This window comes from Artemia franciscana, chromosome 4 (genome assembly GCF_032884065.1).
Source record: "Artemia franciscana chromosome 4, ASM3288406v1, whole genome shotgun sequence".
Taxonomy (NCBI): Eukaryota; Metazoa; Arthropoda; class Branchiopoda; order Anostraca; family Artemiidae; genus Artemia; species Artemia franciscana.
In genome coordinates this window covers 8,590,448-8,609,289 of record NC_088866.1, presented here as the reverse complement: position 1 = coordinate 8,609,289, position 18,842 = coordinate 8,590,448, and the positions used below count along the sequence as shown (strand labels likewise).

General features: G+C 35.9%; 2 protein-coding genes across 6 annotated transcripts in view; one reads left to right on the top strand and one right to left on the bottom strand.

Annotated features, from left to right (window-relative positions):
* The window catches only part of LOC136025688 (nucleosome-remodeling factor subunit NURF301-like), a 168,606-nt gene extending 160,264 nt beyond the window's left edge, over positions 1 to 8,342 (bottom strand). The window contains exon 1 of the mRNA XM_065701666.1: positions 8,261 to 8,342. The gene's annotated coding sequence lies outside the window, so the exon portion shown is untranslated. The remainder of the gene's footprint in view (positions 1 to 8,260) is intronic.
* A 215-nt stretch (positions 8,343 to 8,557) lies between these two features.
* LOC136025947 (aminoacyl tRNA synthase complex-interacting multifunctional protein 2-like) overlaps positions 8,558 to 18,842 on the top strand; it is a 41,553-nt gene continuing 31,268 nt past the window's right edge. For 2 of the 5 annotated variants that reach the window (XM_065702044.1, XM_065702046.1), the window contains exon 1: positions 8,558 to 8,780. In XM_065702044.1, coding sequence (XP_065558116.1) covers positions 8,616 to 8,780 — 165 coding nt within the window. In that variant the 5' untranslated portion in view covers positions 8,558 to 8,615. The remainder of the gene's footprint in view (positions 8,781 to 18,842) is intronic. The other 3 variants (XM_065702047.1, XM_065702050.1, XM_065702049.1) reach the window with 2 other exon arrangements.

The window sequence follows — 18,842 nt, the reverse complement described above, 5'->3', positions numbered from 1 at the left end:
AGTCTTATGCCAAGTTTTTGGCAAACTTTAGTCAGTTACAGCTGTGTCTGAATTTACAGAAACCTCAAGCTGGCTCCACATCTGCTTAACTAGTATCCATCCCTTTTTAGATATCTTTCTTGTCTTCTGTGCCATGTTGGTAAGGATTCAGCAACTAGAATTAACCTTCAGAGAAATGTAAAGTGTGTTATAGCCAATGAAGCTTGTTGATCCGCGAGAATATATCAATTTCACCCAGTATTTGTTCTTAGTTGTGTCTGAACTTGCATAAACCATAATCTGAATCCATATCTTGCTTAACAAGTATGCATGGCTTCTTTCGCTATTCTTCTTGTCTTCTGGAATATGCTGGTAACTACTCAGCAACCACAATTAAGGGCATTGGAGTGGTGTAAGATGTGTCCAAGTCATTGGACCTTGACGATGCTTGAGATTCCGTCAATTTTGTTACAATATAATGAGACTGAGAGACAAGCAGAAACAAACTCAGATAATAATTGAAACTTAAAGCAAACAAAACTTGCTATGAATGATAAATGAGACCCACCAATTTACATCAATTTACACCCACCCACCCCAAGCCGAAATAGTAAATCCACAAGACTCAATACTTTCTATGCGTTGCAACTTAATCTTTTACGCCATTTCCAAGATATTGTAAATAATATGAAAAAATTACATGCACATCATTTGATTTCCTAAATGTCGTTTCCAGAGTGCAATTTTGGAAAACTCAACTAATAGTGTCCAAGCAAACAATCTCTAAGAGCTCACTCAAAATGCATCTAGTTGGAAGTAAAGAGATTCTAAAAATTTTAAAAAGTCCCCCTACTCCCACCAATTGCACAGATAATTTCCTCGGCCCAAAGAATAATCTCGAAAAGTTTTGAGCCAATTGGCAACCACGGTTCTAATATTCCATCCTTTTCCATCATAAATTTTCTGTATAATTAATGAGCTACCTGTATTATTTATGGCCCTTGTCCTAGGGATTGTGGGGGTCATCTCTCTTGGGGAGTGAGCTGTCAGAGAATGTTGAACTAAATCACAAGACACTAATTGCATTTAGGTTGTCAAAATGGCATATGTGCAATATCTGAGGAACAGTTAATGGTATAAACTAAGCCAGCAGCTAAGGGCTAAGAGAACAGCAATCAGATATCCAAATTGGGATTTTATATCTTTGGGGCATTGGGGGGCTTTGTATGAAAAAGTACACAGAAGCACAGGTTGGTTGCACTGCAGTCCCTTTCAAATTTTAAAAAGGGTAGTAAAATTTCTCATACCCCATTTCAATGACTCATTTCTATTCTGGGAACATACCCTTGTATAGTGTATACCCCTGTATAGTGTCAACACTTTTTTTTTTCAACATAGACGCTTTAATTTCCAGCTTAAGTTCCATTCTTGAGTTATTAATTTGAAAAAAAAAAACTTTCCGAAAAAGAAGTTTTCCAAAGAAAAGTAAAGGGCACGTTAAACTTAAGATCAGCAGATACAAATACCCGCTAAAATTCATACTAGAAACGACAAGAAATCACTATTAAAGAATAAATGAAACTCGAAACGAAGAGAAATTAAACAAACAATCATATCAAAGAAACATTTAACAAGTACTAACATAAATGAATAAACTAAAAGAAATTCCTATTAAAGAACAAATGAAACCCAAAACGAAAAGAAATTAAATAAACAATCAGAGCATACAAACATACAATAGATATTAATATAAATGAATAGATATATCTTAAAACGCAAGAAACTCTAATTGAACATGCAAATCAAGCTTGAAACAAACAAAAATCACTACAAACAAGAATTTGGGTTTCGCCTCCTTCTCTGACGGTAAAAGTCTAAAACCTGCTGCACCATTGGTGCTTTACTGAAAACTATGCGTCTTGAACAGTCTTGGAAATAACTAATAAAATTAAATTGAATATTTCTAATATTCAATATTGTTTAAATTGAATTGAATATTGTTAAATGATATGTAACAATACCGACTGCTGAAAGCTCACCACTTCAAAATTTAATTATATTCTAATTTTTATGTTTATTTTCTATGTTGTAATAAAAAAAGAAAATATTATTGGAAAGTAATTCGTTTTCAGTAAAGCATCAATGAAGCAATAGGTTTTAGACTTTTACAGTTAGAGAAAGAGGCAAAACTCAAACTCTTGTTTCTAGTGGTTTTTGTTTGTTTCAAGTTTGATTTAAATTTTACTCGTTTTAAGATTTATTTATTCATTTATATTAGTACATATTGTATGTTTGCTTGCCATGATTGTTTATTTAATTTCTGTTCTTCTTGGGTTTTATTTATTTTCAATAGTGATTTCTTGCCGTTTCTATTCTGAATTTGTACAGGTATTTGTATCTGCTGACCTTAAGTTTAATATGCCCTTTACTTTTCTTTGAAAACTTTTTTTCAAAAAAAAAAAATTTTATCAAATTTTGTTCATTTTTAATTGCAAAAGGTTTCAAGTTGCTAGAAAATGTCTTTTGAATTTTTTTTTAACATTGAACTTTCATCAAAGTATCAAAACTAGCGTCAAAGTACTAAAGTAAAGAAAGCATCTAAGAAAAGAAGGTATCAAGGCGAACACAGTATCAAAGTAACAACAAGCAAGTTCCATAACTCAGAGCCCTTTCCCTGGGGTTGCGGGAGGGGGGGGGGTTCAAACCCGGAAACATATTTCTATGGCGTTTGAACTATTTTGAACAAAATGGCTATCTAAAAATTTTGATCCGATGCCCTTTGGGAAGGTAGGGTGTGGGCTGATTGCCCATTCATCACTTTTTACTCTTAAAAAAAGAACTAAAAGTTTCAATTTCTGATTAAATGAGTCCCTCCAAAGTTGATACAACCAACCCTTCCACAAAAGCTTATATTCGAATAATGGGCAACTTAAATAAGTTACAATCCTTTCTCTGGGTGCTATGGAGGATTTTTCAATCCCTAAGTTATAGTAATTTGAATTTAGACCTATTTTGAACAATGTGGGGATTTCAAAATTTTATAAGACGCATTTGGTGGGAAAAGCTACAAGGGGGGGGGGTGTTACTTTTTGATCATTCTCGATTCTTAAAAAGGGCATAATAAATTTCGATTTCTGATTGAATGAACTCCCTCCAAAATTTATACAACCACGCCTGCCATAGAAGCTTTATATGTTAATGATAGGCTGCTAGTATAACTTATAGCCATTTCCCCTGGGCTGGGGGGATCAAACCTGTAACTATAGCTATTTGGTATTTGGAGAATTTTGAACAAAATGGCTAACTCAAGATTTTGATCAAAAGCATTTAGAACGAAAGGCGTGGGGGTGCCAACCACCTGATTAATCTTGAATTTTAAAAATGGAGCTATACCTATAGTGAAAACCCATAAGGGTTCAATGTATTAATGTTTGTTCTTTTATTTTTTTCTAAGAGCCAATTCATGTGGAAGAGCTGGTTGACGAAGCTTTGGAGGGCACTCAGTCAATTGGAAAACGAAAGCTCTACAGCGTCTAAAAAAATCTTATTCTAGTTTAACTGTCCTTGTGTTTCAGCAGTTGTTTTGGAAGTATCATCAGATAAATACAGAATTAGATCTAAGGGAGAGATTATGGGAGGGTGGAGGTAGAAATTGATATATAATCCTCAGGGCTGTATTCAGGAATTTTGTTTGGAGGGGAGGGCTTCAGAAAAGGCATGGCCACCTGAATTCAAATCTGAAGGAGAAGAGCTAGATTTACTAGCAAATCCTGCTGAAGACAGTCTTAATGACTTTGAAAGTTACTGAATCTCCCGCTATTACAATCCAGTGGTTAGTTAATCAAAGTCATCCAAGTGTTACAAACCTCTTTTTTACTTGTATTTGATACTTGCATGAATAAATCGAAAATAATATGTTTATGATATGAGGAATGTGGCAGAATAGGGCTATTAAAATATACAAGGCTGTTAGGGTAACATTTCTTAGGTTTAAATGTAGAAAAAATGACTACTCCCATAGGCCTATTGTAGTAAATTTGATTAATTTATTTTATTCTATTTTTTATTTACAAAATAGATGTCTAAAATCAGGCACTGTCCAATTGATGATGTATTACCCTAGGCACAAGATTATCAAATTGACAAACTAAACAGTTAATTAAATTGACAAAACTCTAGATGAAGGGACATTACCTTTTCTGAAGCCCAGGAAAATCAGAATCATTAAAAAGTTGCATTAAAAGCTGAAAGGGATGCTTAAACAGGAATGCTCAACTGGTCTTGTAGCTATGGGGTAACTCTAAACACCAATTTTAACCTGTATTTCCTACGGAGTACCTCATTTTACCTATTTTACCTTATTTTACTAATTTTACCTACCAAGTTTTATTTTATGGTAATTTTAAAATGCTAGCTCCATCATTCTCTTTTTGTACAAAGACAGGTTGTCAATAAATAGTAATAATACTTGGATATCTATGGGGCTGTGTAGAAAAAGAGAGCACAAGAGGAGGACTGGTGGCCTTCCGATCACTGTCAGCTCTTAAAAAGGGCAGTAAAACTTTTAACATCCTATCTCAACAATTGATTTCTGTTCTGCGGATGTTACAGATATCTGTATATAGTCTTTTACATAGACAATAAATTTCAACTTAATAGGCTACCCTTAGCAAAGCCTTACTTACAAATAAACCATTTGACAGCTTGGATACAAGTCATATCTTTTTATTTAACTAAGCTTCCCCTCAATAGTCCCAAAGATTTTCAACTTATTACATATTGCACCTGAGACAGAGCAGATAAGCAATTTTGACATATCAGCACTATCTCAAACCCTGTTTAATTCAAATAAACACCTGTTTATTCAACCTTCACCTCAAAACCCCCTAAAAATTTTAAAATAAGGTCCTCAGCCATTCCTGATATACTGCAGACACCTAATTTTGACAACCTGGATGTACACAGTCTTTTGGTTTTAATCCCAAATCACCATTAACACTTTCAAAGTAATACTCTCAGCTGTTCCAGAGGTGCTGTAGATGTGCCATTTTGATGACCTGGATAAACATAGTGTCTTTTGATTTACTTCAAAAATCCCTGAAAGTTTTAACTAATGCCCATAACTACTTCTGAAAAACTAAAGATACTTATATGTCGTTTTGACTACCTAGATACATTCAGTGGCTTCTTTTGATTTAATTTTAAATTTAATTTAAATTCTCTTCAACAGTCTGTGAAAGTTTTATGGTCAGTGAAGTCTTGAGACATTGAAAATACATTTTTGACAACCTAGATGCACATAGGCTAGTGTCTTTTGACATGATTCAATATTGCTCTCACCTTTCCCAAGAGTTTCAATTTAATACCCTTAGCCATTCTTAAGACATTACAGATACACTATTTTGACAACCTCAATGTCATAATGACTTTTGACTTAACTTAGCATTGCTCTCAAAGGCTGTAATGCCATGATGTGGTGCATTAACTACTAAAGAAACACACAGCCTATACAAAACAAATGATAATAAATATTTATTTGATCACTATCTTGCACACAGGGAGATATTTTTCGCCACTTATTTTATTTTCTTGTTTTCCCAGGGAACTGTACCAGTGTTGGAATGCTATTATCCTAGCTCTGGGCACTGAAAGGAGCAAACTCCCACCTTCCTTTCAGATGCAACAGAACACTAGCCTGGGTACCAGAGGACTGAGTTTAGTGAGACCCTAGAGTTGTAAATATAATAATTAAACTAGGATGAGACTAGTTTTTATGCAAGATGTGGTTGCACAAAAATCAAAAAGTTTTCAATAATAATAAATTAGTTCAATTTAAATCATTGGTACCACTATTACGTGACAGGAAGCTCACAAAAGAATAATATCAAGATTAATGACTATTTTTTGGACTGCCTCAAAAAGCAAGATCAGGGGAGATACCAACAATATTTGGTTTTTAAATTAATTTCTGTGGACATAAACATTCTAGCTGTTTAAGGGATAAACAGTCAGTTCTGTTTTCAGAGCTGTGTTTGATTCTCTTTTACCAAGTCAAGTGTTCTTTCTACACCCTTATGTATCAATTTTGTTCTCCTATTATTATTCTCCATATTAATTAATTCTCCAATTTTCACAAATTAAGACATTATAGAAAAAATTAACCATTTTGAGAAATGTAAAAGAGCAGTAATACTTAATTTAAACAAAAGCAAGCAATACATAGGCTAATCTTCTAACACTAAAATGTCATATCATTTTTTACCTCATTATAGATATATAAAAAAAATCCCAAAACCTTGCTTCTAGAAAAAATATAACAAAACACAATGGTAAAAAATTATCAAAAAAATATATATACTAATCTAGACATGGAGAGAAGTCCTCTTACAGTATTAGGCAGAAACAGTCTAAACTAGTGTAAATAGAAGGGGTAAATACCATGATAAGCCTTGGCATGATTTGGAAAATAATCTGATCTCAAGTAAAAGAACAAGTATTAAAGAAAACATTCCAATTGAATGGTAAAAGTAACATTAGCCTTAGAACAAAACAAAAATTACTCTTTATGGAAAATAAAATTTTTCAAATGAAAGTAAAGAGGGAGATTTAAATTTCATACATAGAAATAATCCTATATTTGAGGAGGCTCTAGTTCCCTTTAGTCCCCCCTTACATAAAAATTATTTACTGTAAAGTTTAGCTAGTGAACTGAAATTATTCAACCTATGAAGGAAAAGTGATTGTCAACCCTTCAACAGGCCTAACTACCCTTTACAGCACAGTTTAGCTAATACAGAGGCTCCAAGTTTGGGGTAATTCTTCCCCCTTTATTTTGGAAACATTCGTTTTTGGTTCTTTCATTGAAAAACAAAAAGAGAAGAATAGAATTGCCACTCCCCTAGATTTTGACCTTTTTGTGCCCCTCTATTAAAAAAAAAAAAAAAATGAGAAGTTTTTCCCTCTAACATTATGGGAATTGGCACTCCTCAAATATATCAGAACTGAACAGAAATAATCTCATAAATGAAGGGGGCTACCCTCTTTCTGCTCTTTATTCTATATATGATATTCATGAGAACTAAGCTATAAAAACTTTAGGCCTACATTAAGATTGTATTTAGTTGCATCAGTTAAGGGATATGGTACCCCAGATGGCAGGAGATTACTATTATTTCCTTATAAATTGAATAAAAGGCCATGAGCCTGGTTAAAGCTAGCTGGTTTTTTAAGCCCAGATATCTTAATTCTAGGGTACTTATTGCTCTTTAGCTTATGCTAGCCTATTAAGCAAAGTAGCCTAAGTAAGTATGTAGTGCTTGATGGCTTCTTAAGAAAACATGCTTATAGAATAGAATAAGTAGCACCAGGTTCATTATTTAATACTCTTCCAAATATCATGGTCATGTTTCTGAAATTTCATCCTATCCCTTGATGGTCTTGGAAACAGTCTATCTATAGGCCTCATGATATATATAATAAAACTAACAAAACACTAAAATAGTGAACTTTTTAATTTATAATATGCTGCATATATCTGTTTATAAGATTACCATGTTTCTTTCTATTGCTACCAATGATTGAATAACAGTTGTATTCAAAAATTCTACCCTATAGCCTAGTAAGCACTGATATAAAGCTGGATTTCACTGGGTCAAGCATGCAATAAACAGTTTACAAAGAAGACATGATGTAATTAAAAGATAAAAACAGCAGCAGCAAATGCATTATTTATGACTAATATCTGAGACCATCAGAAGGGACAGGGTGTACTGTCAGAAAAGTGACCATGATATTTGGAGATAGGCTATCATAATATAGCCTAAGGCATCTAACAGTTTTTTTTAGCATTATTCCTTTAGGTGTGGTAAACTAGCCTATTACAATTGTAAATAGGTTAGAAATAACCTAGAGACAGCTAAATTGGGGTGAGTCCAATTTATACCTAAAAGGACAAAGTGAGAGCTTTGATGTCATGGTAAACAAGTCTCAAATTAGTGTCTGTTTTTAACCAAAATATTGTATAAATGATGCTAATAAAGACAACTATTGCCTAAGTCTAACCAAAAGCATATCCTACCCATAAGGAAGAGATTTTTTTGGCATTGGGGTATTGGAAGATATATTTGGAACAATAACCAATGACATGGGTATGTCAGAATTCAGTAGATTCTAAGAAGTTCAAAATTCTTGGTAGTAAGCCTAATCAAGATCTTTCTGAATTAAAAACAAAAAGCACATGTCGATTAGTCACTTTACGCTTATGTTTTCCGTTTTCTTTTACCTCAATTCTTGATTCCGCTTTCAGCATCTTTCCCATCCCGCCATTTTCTACTTCAGACATTAGACGTTGTCAAATATACGGAATTTAAGTATGAAACAAGGCGAATTTTGCATTGAGTAGAAAAACGAGAAATCAGAAATGAAAACATTGCAATATCATTTAGTTTTCAAGATATATTTCTTTTTAAACTAGCTCTTGCCCAAGATTATATTTTTAGAGCAAAATATAGGATCTATACAATCAAATGGATATTATTTAATTTAGTTTTATTTTTCCGCGTTTCAAGTTTTCTCTGGCGCAAAGTTACCACTTAGCAGCAACTTTGCCTAAAGTTGCTTTTTACAATTCCCTCAAAATGTATCATATGAAGCCTATAATTGATTCTTCTACATTTATCTTCGATGAAATCCACTCAATGTATAAAATGAAACCGATTGAGAGCCCCTTTGTTCAGGATGAAGGAACCATTGACTGTAAGCCTAAGAAAGTAGGCCTAGGTCTGCCCAAACTTTCTGAAATGGTAGGTCGCTAAATAGCCTAGCTTATTGCTTTAGAATAATCATAGAGTCCATTTTCATGAATATGGCAGTTAAATTAATGATCCCCTCTCATCCTTGTAGGAACTTCCAATTGATCAACAGATAGGTAGCCTAGGTTTATCTGTTTGGTTGTATTTTGCTTTGGAGTTATACTTGAGCTGTTTGTTTGGTTAAACAAGCAATGTAGGACAGAGGGATAGTTTCAAGTTAAGAAGCTTCTTGTCAGGTATATTTGGGAAACAGTAGGCTAGTCTTTTTTCTAGAGTTAGGACTGCTGAAAAACAAATGCTTGACTAAAGAATTCTGAAAACAGCTTTTAAAAAATCCTAAAATAATATTTATATCATTCATAAAAGCATTTTTATACCCCATCCCCTAATGATATAGGCTAGTCAAAATTATAGGCTATATTTCTCATCCAATTTTCTGTTTCTTGATTGACACTCTTTTGTTCAAATAGATTTAATTTCAAAGAAGCAATATTGACCTAGGCTAATCTAGAAACAGAAAAATACTTAGAAAATATATAATTTGGGTCATATGTTTGCCCTTTATAAGTGAAGCACTGGTACAGAAAAATACTTTTAGGAAAAATTCTAGTAAGTAGGATATCTCTAGGATTTTCAAAGTCACTTTCAGAATTTTGTTGTGTTTTCTTTTGAATAGGCCTAACTTTATATTAATACATTAGAAACTAGTTGAGATAAGTGAATGAATTCAGGTAAAAAAAAAATATACCCCTGTAAAGTATTGTCAAGTTACTGTAAATTTTTTACATATAGTTAGGTAAAAAGTGAATACATTACTTGATGCTTTACAAATATAGGTAAATGTTTAGTTTTTTTCCAAGTGCTCTAAAGTGCATATTACTGCATAGCCTATAGCAAGATTTGAATCATTGCATATTGTATAAAAGCACTTTTATACCCATCCCCTAATGATTAAATATATAGGCTAGTCAAAATACTATGTTTCTCATCCAATTTTCTGTTTCTTGATTGTCACTCTTTTGTTCAAATAGATTTAATGGCAAAGAAGCAATATTGACCTAGGCTAATCTAGAAACAGAAAAATACTTAGAAAATATATAATTTGGGTCATATGTTTGCCCTTTATAAGTGAAGCATTGGTGCAGAAAAATACTCTTAGGAACAATTCTAGTAAGTAGACTATCTCTAGGATTTTCAAAGATACTTTCAGAATTTGGTTGTGTTTTCTTTTGAATAGGCCTAAATTTATATTAATACATTAGAAACTAGTTGAGATAAGTGAATGAATTCAGGTCAAAAAAAAATATACTCCAGTAAGGTATTGTCAAGTTACTGTAAATTTTTACATATAGGTAAAAAGTGATTACATTGCTTGATGCTTTAGAAATATAGGTAAATGTTTAGTCTTGTTCCAAGTGCTCTAAAGTGCATATAGCAAGATTCAGATCATTGCATATTGTTTCTTTGTCATTATTAGAGAAGCACATCCATTTTTTAGCTTTCTAAAATCCCGTCAAATGAGACTAAAAATATGTAAAGTGGGCTTGCTTACAGGTAACATTATCTATAGAGCAAACAATATTTGTCCATGAGCCCTACAGGTAGTAGGGTGAAGTGTCTATTCTATATTTATTCAGTAAAGAGTGATAAAACTAAAAAAAAAACCTCAAACAAGGTTTATTAAATAAATATAGAAAATAGACCTTGCCCTACTGCCTGCTGTGCTCATGGACTAATATGCTTCACTCTATAGGTAATGTTACCTGTAAGCAAGCTCACTTTATGCATTTTTAGTTTGCCCCATAGATGAGAAGGCTTAACCAGAAATGGATGTGCTTCTGGAATTAGCTAGAATTTCTAAATGCTCCAAACTGAAAAGTATGCTGCTTTGTAGCATAGTTTTCAGTTTAGTGCACTTGGAACAAAAACTAAACATTTACCCAAATATTGCCTAATACTCACTTCTAGGACAGACTTTTTTCAGCCCCTATTGGAGCCCCAGATGGTAAAATTAAAACTAATTAGATGTTAAATTTATATTTCAAAATTACTCTTAAATCAGCCGTTAAATCACTCTTAAATTACTCTTAAGTCAAAACTTTGGAGCAGGCTCATTTGATTGGAAATTGGAAGTTATAGTTCCCTTCTCTAAGAGTCTAAAGTGATCAGAGGGCAACTATCCTTCCCTCAATGCCCTTGTTTCCCCAAATGAATCCACTCAAAATTTGGAGATATAAAGCATGTGTGGAAGGGATGCTTGTATAAACTTCAGAGGGGGCTTATTTGATTGGAAATTTTAAGTTCTAGTTCAATTTTTAAGAGTTAAATGCAATTAGAGGGTAACTAGATCCTCTTCCCTGCATCCATTGTTCCCAAAATGTATCTGATATGAATTTTGAGATAGTCATTTTGTTCAAAATAGTCTAAGGATCAGATAACAAAACTTCAGAGTTGATGCAATCCCCTGGAGCCCCAAGGCAAGAGTTGTAAGCTATGCCCTGGGGAAGTATAGCATTTTTAATGGAAGGGTTGGTTGTATAAACACTGGAGGAGACTCATTTGATCAGAAAACAAATGTTATGGTTCCCTTTTTAAGAGTCCAAAGTGATAACAAGGCATCTAGCCCTCCTCCCACACACACTCTCTTTTCTCCTAGTGCATTCAATCAAAATTTTGAGATAGTCATTTTGTTCAAAGTAATCCAGAGATCAGACAACAAAAACTTTTGGGTCAACATCCCCCAGAGCCCTGAGGCTAGTGTTGTAAGCTATTATCCAGGGGGATATAGGGTTTTTATGGAAGGGGTGGTCATAAAAACTTTGGAGGAGGCTCATTTGATTGAAAATCAAGAGTTAAAGTTTGCTTTTTATGAGTCAGAAGTGATTGGAGGGCTACCAGCCCCCCTCCCCCATGACGTTTTTTCCTAAATCCTTCTGATAAATAAAAATTAGATAGCCATTTTGTTAAAAATGGTTAAAGACTAGATAAGAAGAACTCCAGGGTCAAAACAACCCCAAGAGCCTAGGGGCAAGTGTTGTAAGTTATGCCCCAGGAGCAAATGAGCTTTTGTGGAAGGAGTGATTGTATAAACTTCAGAGGAGGGTCATTTTATTGGAAATGCAAAATACTGGTTCTCTTTTTTAAGAGTCAAATGTGGCCAGAGGGCAACTAGAACCTGTCCTCTTATGCACCACTCAAGAATTAGAGATAGCCATTACATCCAAAAAAGTTTGATGATCAGATAACTAAAACTCTGGGGTGGAAACAACCCCCCAGAGTCCAGAGCAATAGCTGTGAGTTATGTCCCAGGGGCAAATAAGTTTTTTATGGAAGGGGTGGGCTGCTTCTATTTTTTAAGAATCAAATGTGTTCAGAGGGCAACTAGACCCCCCATCATGCCCTCTTCTTTAAATGCATCTGATAAATATTTTGAGATAGCCATTTTGTTCAAAATAATTGAAAAAACAGATAACAATAAGTTTTGGGTTGACACAATCTCCCAAGCCCTGAGGCAAGTGTGCCTTAGGGCTAGGCAAGTTTGCCCCCCCCCCCCCCCTTCCCTGCCCTCTTTTCCCCAATTGCATCCAATTACAAATTTTGAGATATTCATTTAACTCAAAATAGTTTTAAGATCATATAGCAGTGTCGTCAGGGTTGACAGAACCCTCCAGAACCCAGGGATCGGCATTGGTGAGTCAAAAGTGGTGACAGCTAGCCCCTCCCCCTCCCAGCCAGTTCTCCCCATACATGTCCAATAGAAATTTTGAAATAACTATTTTGTTAGTACTTTTCTTACAAGGAGAGCCATACATCCTCCTTTCCTGCCTGATATTCTGTAGTCTATCTTTTCTATAGAATTTATATCCTTTTTAGTAAAAGTGTGCTATTCCTCAGTCAATGTGTACTTCTTGGAAACAGATAACATGTGTGTCTTATTCTTTGATTTATGGAAGTAGTCATTCTATTCTCTTTTGATAGTGACTGTGCATTTGAAGTCTTTAATATGTTTCTATTTGGTTCTTTAGCATATGGCTGTTCATGTTGTCTTTGTGCATTGGCCATGTAGTGGAGAGCCTGATGGTTGTTTAGGATTGTGGTTAAACCTAGTCCTACAGTCTCTAGTATGTTTTTTGATAAGTAGTTTGTTGCTAGTTGTCTCGTGGTAACTACTTTGAGTCTTTGGGGTATTTTAGCTTGAACAAGTAAAGTGGCTATTATGATGTATGCTGTAAGGTTGGTGATTTTGTTGGATATGCTGATAAGCACTGGTGGTTTTGAGTTTTGTCTGATCCCTAGTAGGCTTGCGAGCCTTGCTTGTCTGTTGCTGTTTTTGGAGCTAGTGTTGGCTTGCACAGGCCTCAATGATGAAAACCTGGTAGGGTTGAAGATTGTTGTCAAGTACTAGATAAAATCTCAGTGTCCATGAAGACTTTAGTATGCTTCATGTAGGGGAAAACGAGATACTTGAAGCTGGGCATGGGGGAGGGACTGGAGGATTTAGTTGTCTGATGTTTATACTTAGTTAGTTCTTAAGCACCAAATGGGATTGGTATCTCTTTGATTTCCACCATTCTAATCATGTTAAGACATTCACTTTTTTTGCACATTTGACAGTATTTTGTTATTAGAATAATGAGGACCATTGCAGTTTTTGTGTATAGGCTGATTTAATAGTCATTGCTTTCATGTTCACCTGGACACATGCTGCATATAACTGTATTGTCTTTGCAGTGCTCAGGAAGGTGACTCAGTCTATGGTACTTTGTACATTGTATTGGTTTCTCTCCAGACTCTGAATGCTTTGGCTGTCCAAACAGACATATTTTTGGGTACTCTGGAGTTGGCCTTCCAATATAAAAGAACGGTCTTGGTTTTTATGGCACTTGGTAAAATTGTTAATTCAGAAAAAATAGAAAAAATGAAGTATTTTAACTTATGAATGGTTGATCAGATCTTAATGAAATTTGATGTTTGGAAGGATATCGTGTCTCAGGGTTCTTATTTTAAATTCCCAACCGGATCTGGTGACATTGGGGGGAGTTAGGAGGGGGAAACCTAAAATCTTGAAAAACACTTAAAGTGGAGGGATCAGGATGAAACTTGGTGGGAAAAATAAGCACAAGTCCAAGATACATGATTGAAATAACCGGAAAGGATCCGCTCTCTTTGGGATAGTTGGGGGGGGGGTGAATTCTGAAAAATTAGAAAAAAATGAGGTATTTTTAACTTACGAACGGGCGATCGGATCTCAATGAAATTTGATATTTAGAAGGATATTGTGTCTCAAAGCTCTCATTTTAAATCCCGACCGGATCTGGTGACATTAGGGGCAGTTTGGGGGGACCTAAAATCATGTGAAAACGCTTAGATTGGAGAGATTGGGATGAAACTTAGTGGGAAAAATAAGCAGAAGTCTTAGATACGTGATTTACATAATTGGAACGGATCCGCTCTATTGGGGGGGGGGGGGTAATTCTGAAAAATTAGAAAAAATGATGTAGTTTTAACTTATGAAATAGTGATCAGATCTTCATGAAACTTCATATTTAGAAGGACCTCGTAGCTCAGATTTCTTATTTTAAATCTTAACCAGATCCAGCATCATTGGGGGGGGGGGGGGCAGAAATCTTAGAAAATACTTAAAGCAGAGAGATCAGGATGAATACGAATGGGAAGAATAAAAACCTGTCTAAGATACATGACTGACATAACCGAACCGGATCTGCTCTCTTTAGTGGAGTTGGGGGGGGGGGATAATTTGGAAAAATGAGGTATTTGTAACTTACGAAAGGGTAACCAGATCTTAGTGAAATTTGATATTTAGAAGGATCTTGTGCTTTAAAGCTCTAATTTTAAATTCCGAACAGATCCTCTGACATTGGGGGGAGTTGGAGGGGGAAACCAGAATTCTTGGAAAACGTGAAAATTCGGGTATTTTTATCTTACGAATAGGTGATCGGATCATAATGAAATTTGATATTTAGAAGGAATTCATGTCTCAGAGCTCTTATTTCAAAATCCTGACCAGATCTTTTGACGTTGGGGAGAGTTGGAGGGGGAAATCTTGGGAAACACTTGGAGTGGAGGAATCAGGATTAAGCTTGGTGGATAGAATAAGCAAACATCCTTGATACGTGATTGACGTAACCGTACTGGATTTGCTCTCTTTGGGGGAGTTGGGGGGAGGTGTTCAGTGATTTGGCGAGTTTGGTGCTTCTGGACGTGCTAGGACGATGGAAAATTGGTAGGTTTGTCAGGGACAAGCATAAACTGACTTGATAAAGTCGTTCTCCCAGATTCGACTATTTGGGGGGCTAAAGGGAGAGGAAAAATTAGAAAAAATGAGGTATTTATAACTTACAAGTGGGTAATCAGATCTTAATGAATTTTGATATTTAGAAGGACATCATGACTCAGAGCTCTTATTTTAAATCCTGACTGGCATTAAGCCTCTGATTTTCCTTTTAAATCAATCTATTGATTCTTAGAATTTTGTTAGAGCTCATACCATATGAGCTCTTGGCTCTTAGCTCTTCTTGCCTTGTCACAAGTACCATATGAGCTCTTATCTCTTGTTTTTTTTTTTTTTTTTTTTACACTACCAAGACAGTAGATAGCCTCATCTTGGATGGCTTCTTCTTGGAATTGGCAATCATAGGTGGGCTTCTGTGTAGGTTACTGACAGGTGCTAGGAATTAAGGGAGGCTGGGATACTTCATAGTAGCCTGTCTGGTGATGAACTGTAAAGTTACTTCTATGTGGTTTCTGGCCTTTTTTCAACTGCTATCAATGTGTCTTGTGGCTATCATTGGTTTTTGGGCTTTCATTTCAAATCCATGATTTAGGACGAGTATTACACCCAATTCCCTATCCAGGGTTATTTTTGGTGGAGGGGGTGGAAAAGGATTTTTTCGCGCATGGGTCACAAAATCTTCAGAAGTGTGCATAAAAGAATTGTGAATATTCATTTTGTTATGTTTTACAAGCTGAACAAACATTTGGGGGGTGATGTTCGAACATCCCTCCTAACCCCTCTCCCTTGATGCGGCCTTGATGATGCCTCTCTTGGATGGACCTCCTTCCAGAAGGGAGACAGGTGGATTTTGTTTTCACATTCCATGAAGCAAAAGTCCAAAAATAAATATCCTTCAGCCATACCAATAAAGCAACCAAAATACTTGACAAAATAAACAGGTACTGCTTGAAATCCTCCTTTAAGGTTGTTCGATACCTGAAAGAATCATCCTAACTTGTCAATTATAAGCTTTTTTAGTTCGTATGGCCAAACTATTCAGAATTAATTGGGCGATTTTGCCCTAACTTGCATAGGTTATAGAATAGATCTGATTAAGCAACAAAAAACTAAAAGCCAACACCTACTTTCCTGGGAATCTTAGACAAACCATTTAACTTCTCCAGTTTTCTGCCAGAAATAGAGATATTTAGATTTAATGAAACTTATATTGTTAGAACATTTTTTTTTAATTGGACAGAGCAATTTTTATGGCACTTGGTATTAACCAAGTGACATATAGCAATCGCCAATTCTGTCGGTCCCGGTTTTGCTACATTAGGCACTTCCAGGTAAGCTAGGACGATGAAATTTGGCAAGCGTATCAGGGACCGGACCAGATTAAATTAGAAATAGTCGTTTTCCCGATTTGACCATCTGGGGTGGGGAGTGGAGGGCCGGTTAATTCGCATAAAAAAGAAAAAATGAAGTATTTTTGACTTATGAGCGGGTGATTGGATCTTAATGAAATTTGATGTTTGGAATGATATTGTGTCTCAGAGCTCTAATTTTGAATTCCGACCGGATCTGATGACATTGGGGGGCGTTGGAGGGGGGAAACCCAAGGTCCCGGTTTTGCTACTTTAGGCACTTCCAGGTAAGCTAGGACGATGAAATTTGGCAAGCGTATCAGGGACCAGACCAGATTAAATTAGAAATAGTCGTTTCCCCGATTTAACCATATGGGGGGGGAGTGGGGGGCCGGTTAATTCGGAAAAAATAGAAGAAATGAAGTATTTTTAACTTATGAGCGGGTGATTGGATCTTAATGAAATTTGATGTTTGGAATGATATTGTGTCTCAGAGCTCTCGTTTTAAATCCCGACCAGATCTGATGACAATGGGGGGAGTTGTAGGGGGGGGGAACCTAAAATCTTGGAAAACACTTAGAGTGGAGGGATCGGGATGAAACTTGATGGGAAAAATAAGCGCAAGTCCCAGATACATGATTGACATAATCGGAACTGATTTGCTCTCTTTGGGGTAGTTGGGGGGGAGTAATTCTTAAAAATTAGAAAAAAATGAGGTATTTTCAATTTACGAACGGGTGACCGGATCTCAATGAAATTGGATGTTTAGAAGAATATCGTGTCTTAGAGCTCTTATTTTAAATCCCGACCGGATCTGGTGACGGGGGCGGGGTGTTGGGAGGGGGAAACCTAAAACTTGGAAAACACTTAGAGTGGAGGGATCGGGATGAAACATGGTGGAAAAATAAACACAAGTCCTAGATAGATGGTTGACATAAACGGAATGGATCCGCTCTCTTTGGGGTAGTTGGGGGGGGTGTATTTCTGAAAAATTAAAAAAATAGGTATTTTTAACTTACGAATGGGTGATCGGATCTCAATGAAATTTGATATTTAGAAGGATATCGTGGCTCAGAGCTCTTATTTTCAACCCGACCGGATCTGGTGACATTGGGGGGGGGAGTTGGGAGGGGGAAACCTAAAACATCGAAGACACTTAGAGTGGAGGGATCGGGATGAAACTTGGGAAAAAAACACGAGTCCTAGATACATGATTGACAAAACCAGAACGGATCCGCTCTCTTTGGGTTAGTTGGGGGGGGGGTTAATTCTGAAAAATTAAAAAAATGAGGTATTTTTAACTTACGAACCGGTCATTGTATCTCCATGAAATTTGATATTTAGAAGGATATCGTGTCTCAAAGCTCTTATTTTAAATTCTGACCGGATCTGGTGACATTGGGGGAAGTTTGGGGTGGGGAAACCTAAAATGATGGAAAACGCTTAGATTGGAGGGATTGGGATGAAACTTGGTTGAAAAATAAGCAGAAGTCTTGCATACGTGATTTACATAATTGGAACGGATCCGCTCAATTGGGGGGGGGGTGCTAATTCTGAAAAAAAAAGAAAAAATGACGTGTTTTTAACTTACGAAGGAGTGATCGGATCTTCATGAAACTTCATATTTAGAAGGACCTCGTAACTCAGATCTCTTATTTTAAATCTCAACCGGATCAAGCGTAATTGAGGGGGGGCAGTTGGGGGGACCGGAAACCTTGAAAAATACTTAAAGCGGTGAGATCAGGATGAAACTGGATGGGAAGAATAGAAACCTGTCTAAGATACTTGACTGACATAAATGGACCGGATCTGCTCTCTTTAGTGGAATTGGGGGGGGGTAATTTTGAAAATTGAGGTATTTGTAACTTACGAAAGAGTGACCAGATCTTAATGAAATTTGATATTTAGAAGGATCTTGTGTTTTAAAGTTCTAATTTCAAATTCCGACCAGATCCTGTGACATCCGGGGGAGTTGGAGGGGGAAACCGGAATTCTTGGAAAACATGAAAATTGGGGTATTTTTATCTTACGAATAGATGATCGGATCGTAATGAAATTTGATTTTTTGAAGGAATTCATGTCTCAGAGCTCTTTTTTTAAATCCCTACCAGATCTTTTGACATTGGGGGGAGTTGGAGGGGGAAATCTTGGAAAAACACTTGGAGTGGAGGAATCGGGATGAAGCTTGGTGGATAGAATAAACAAATGTCCTTGATACGTGATTGACAGAATCATACTGGATTCGCTCTCTTTGGGGGAGTTGGGGGGAGGGGTTCAGTGATTTGGCAAGTTCGGTGCTTCTGGACGTGCTAGGGCGATGAAAATTGGTAGGCGTGTCAGGGAGCTGCACAATTTGACTTGATAAAGTCGTTTTCCCAGATTCGACCATCCGGGGGGCAAGAGGGAGAGGAAAAATTAGAAAAAATTAGGTATTTATAACTTACGAGTGGG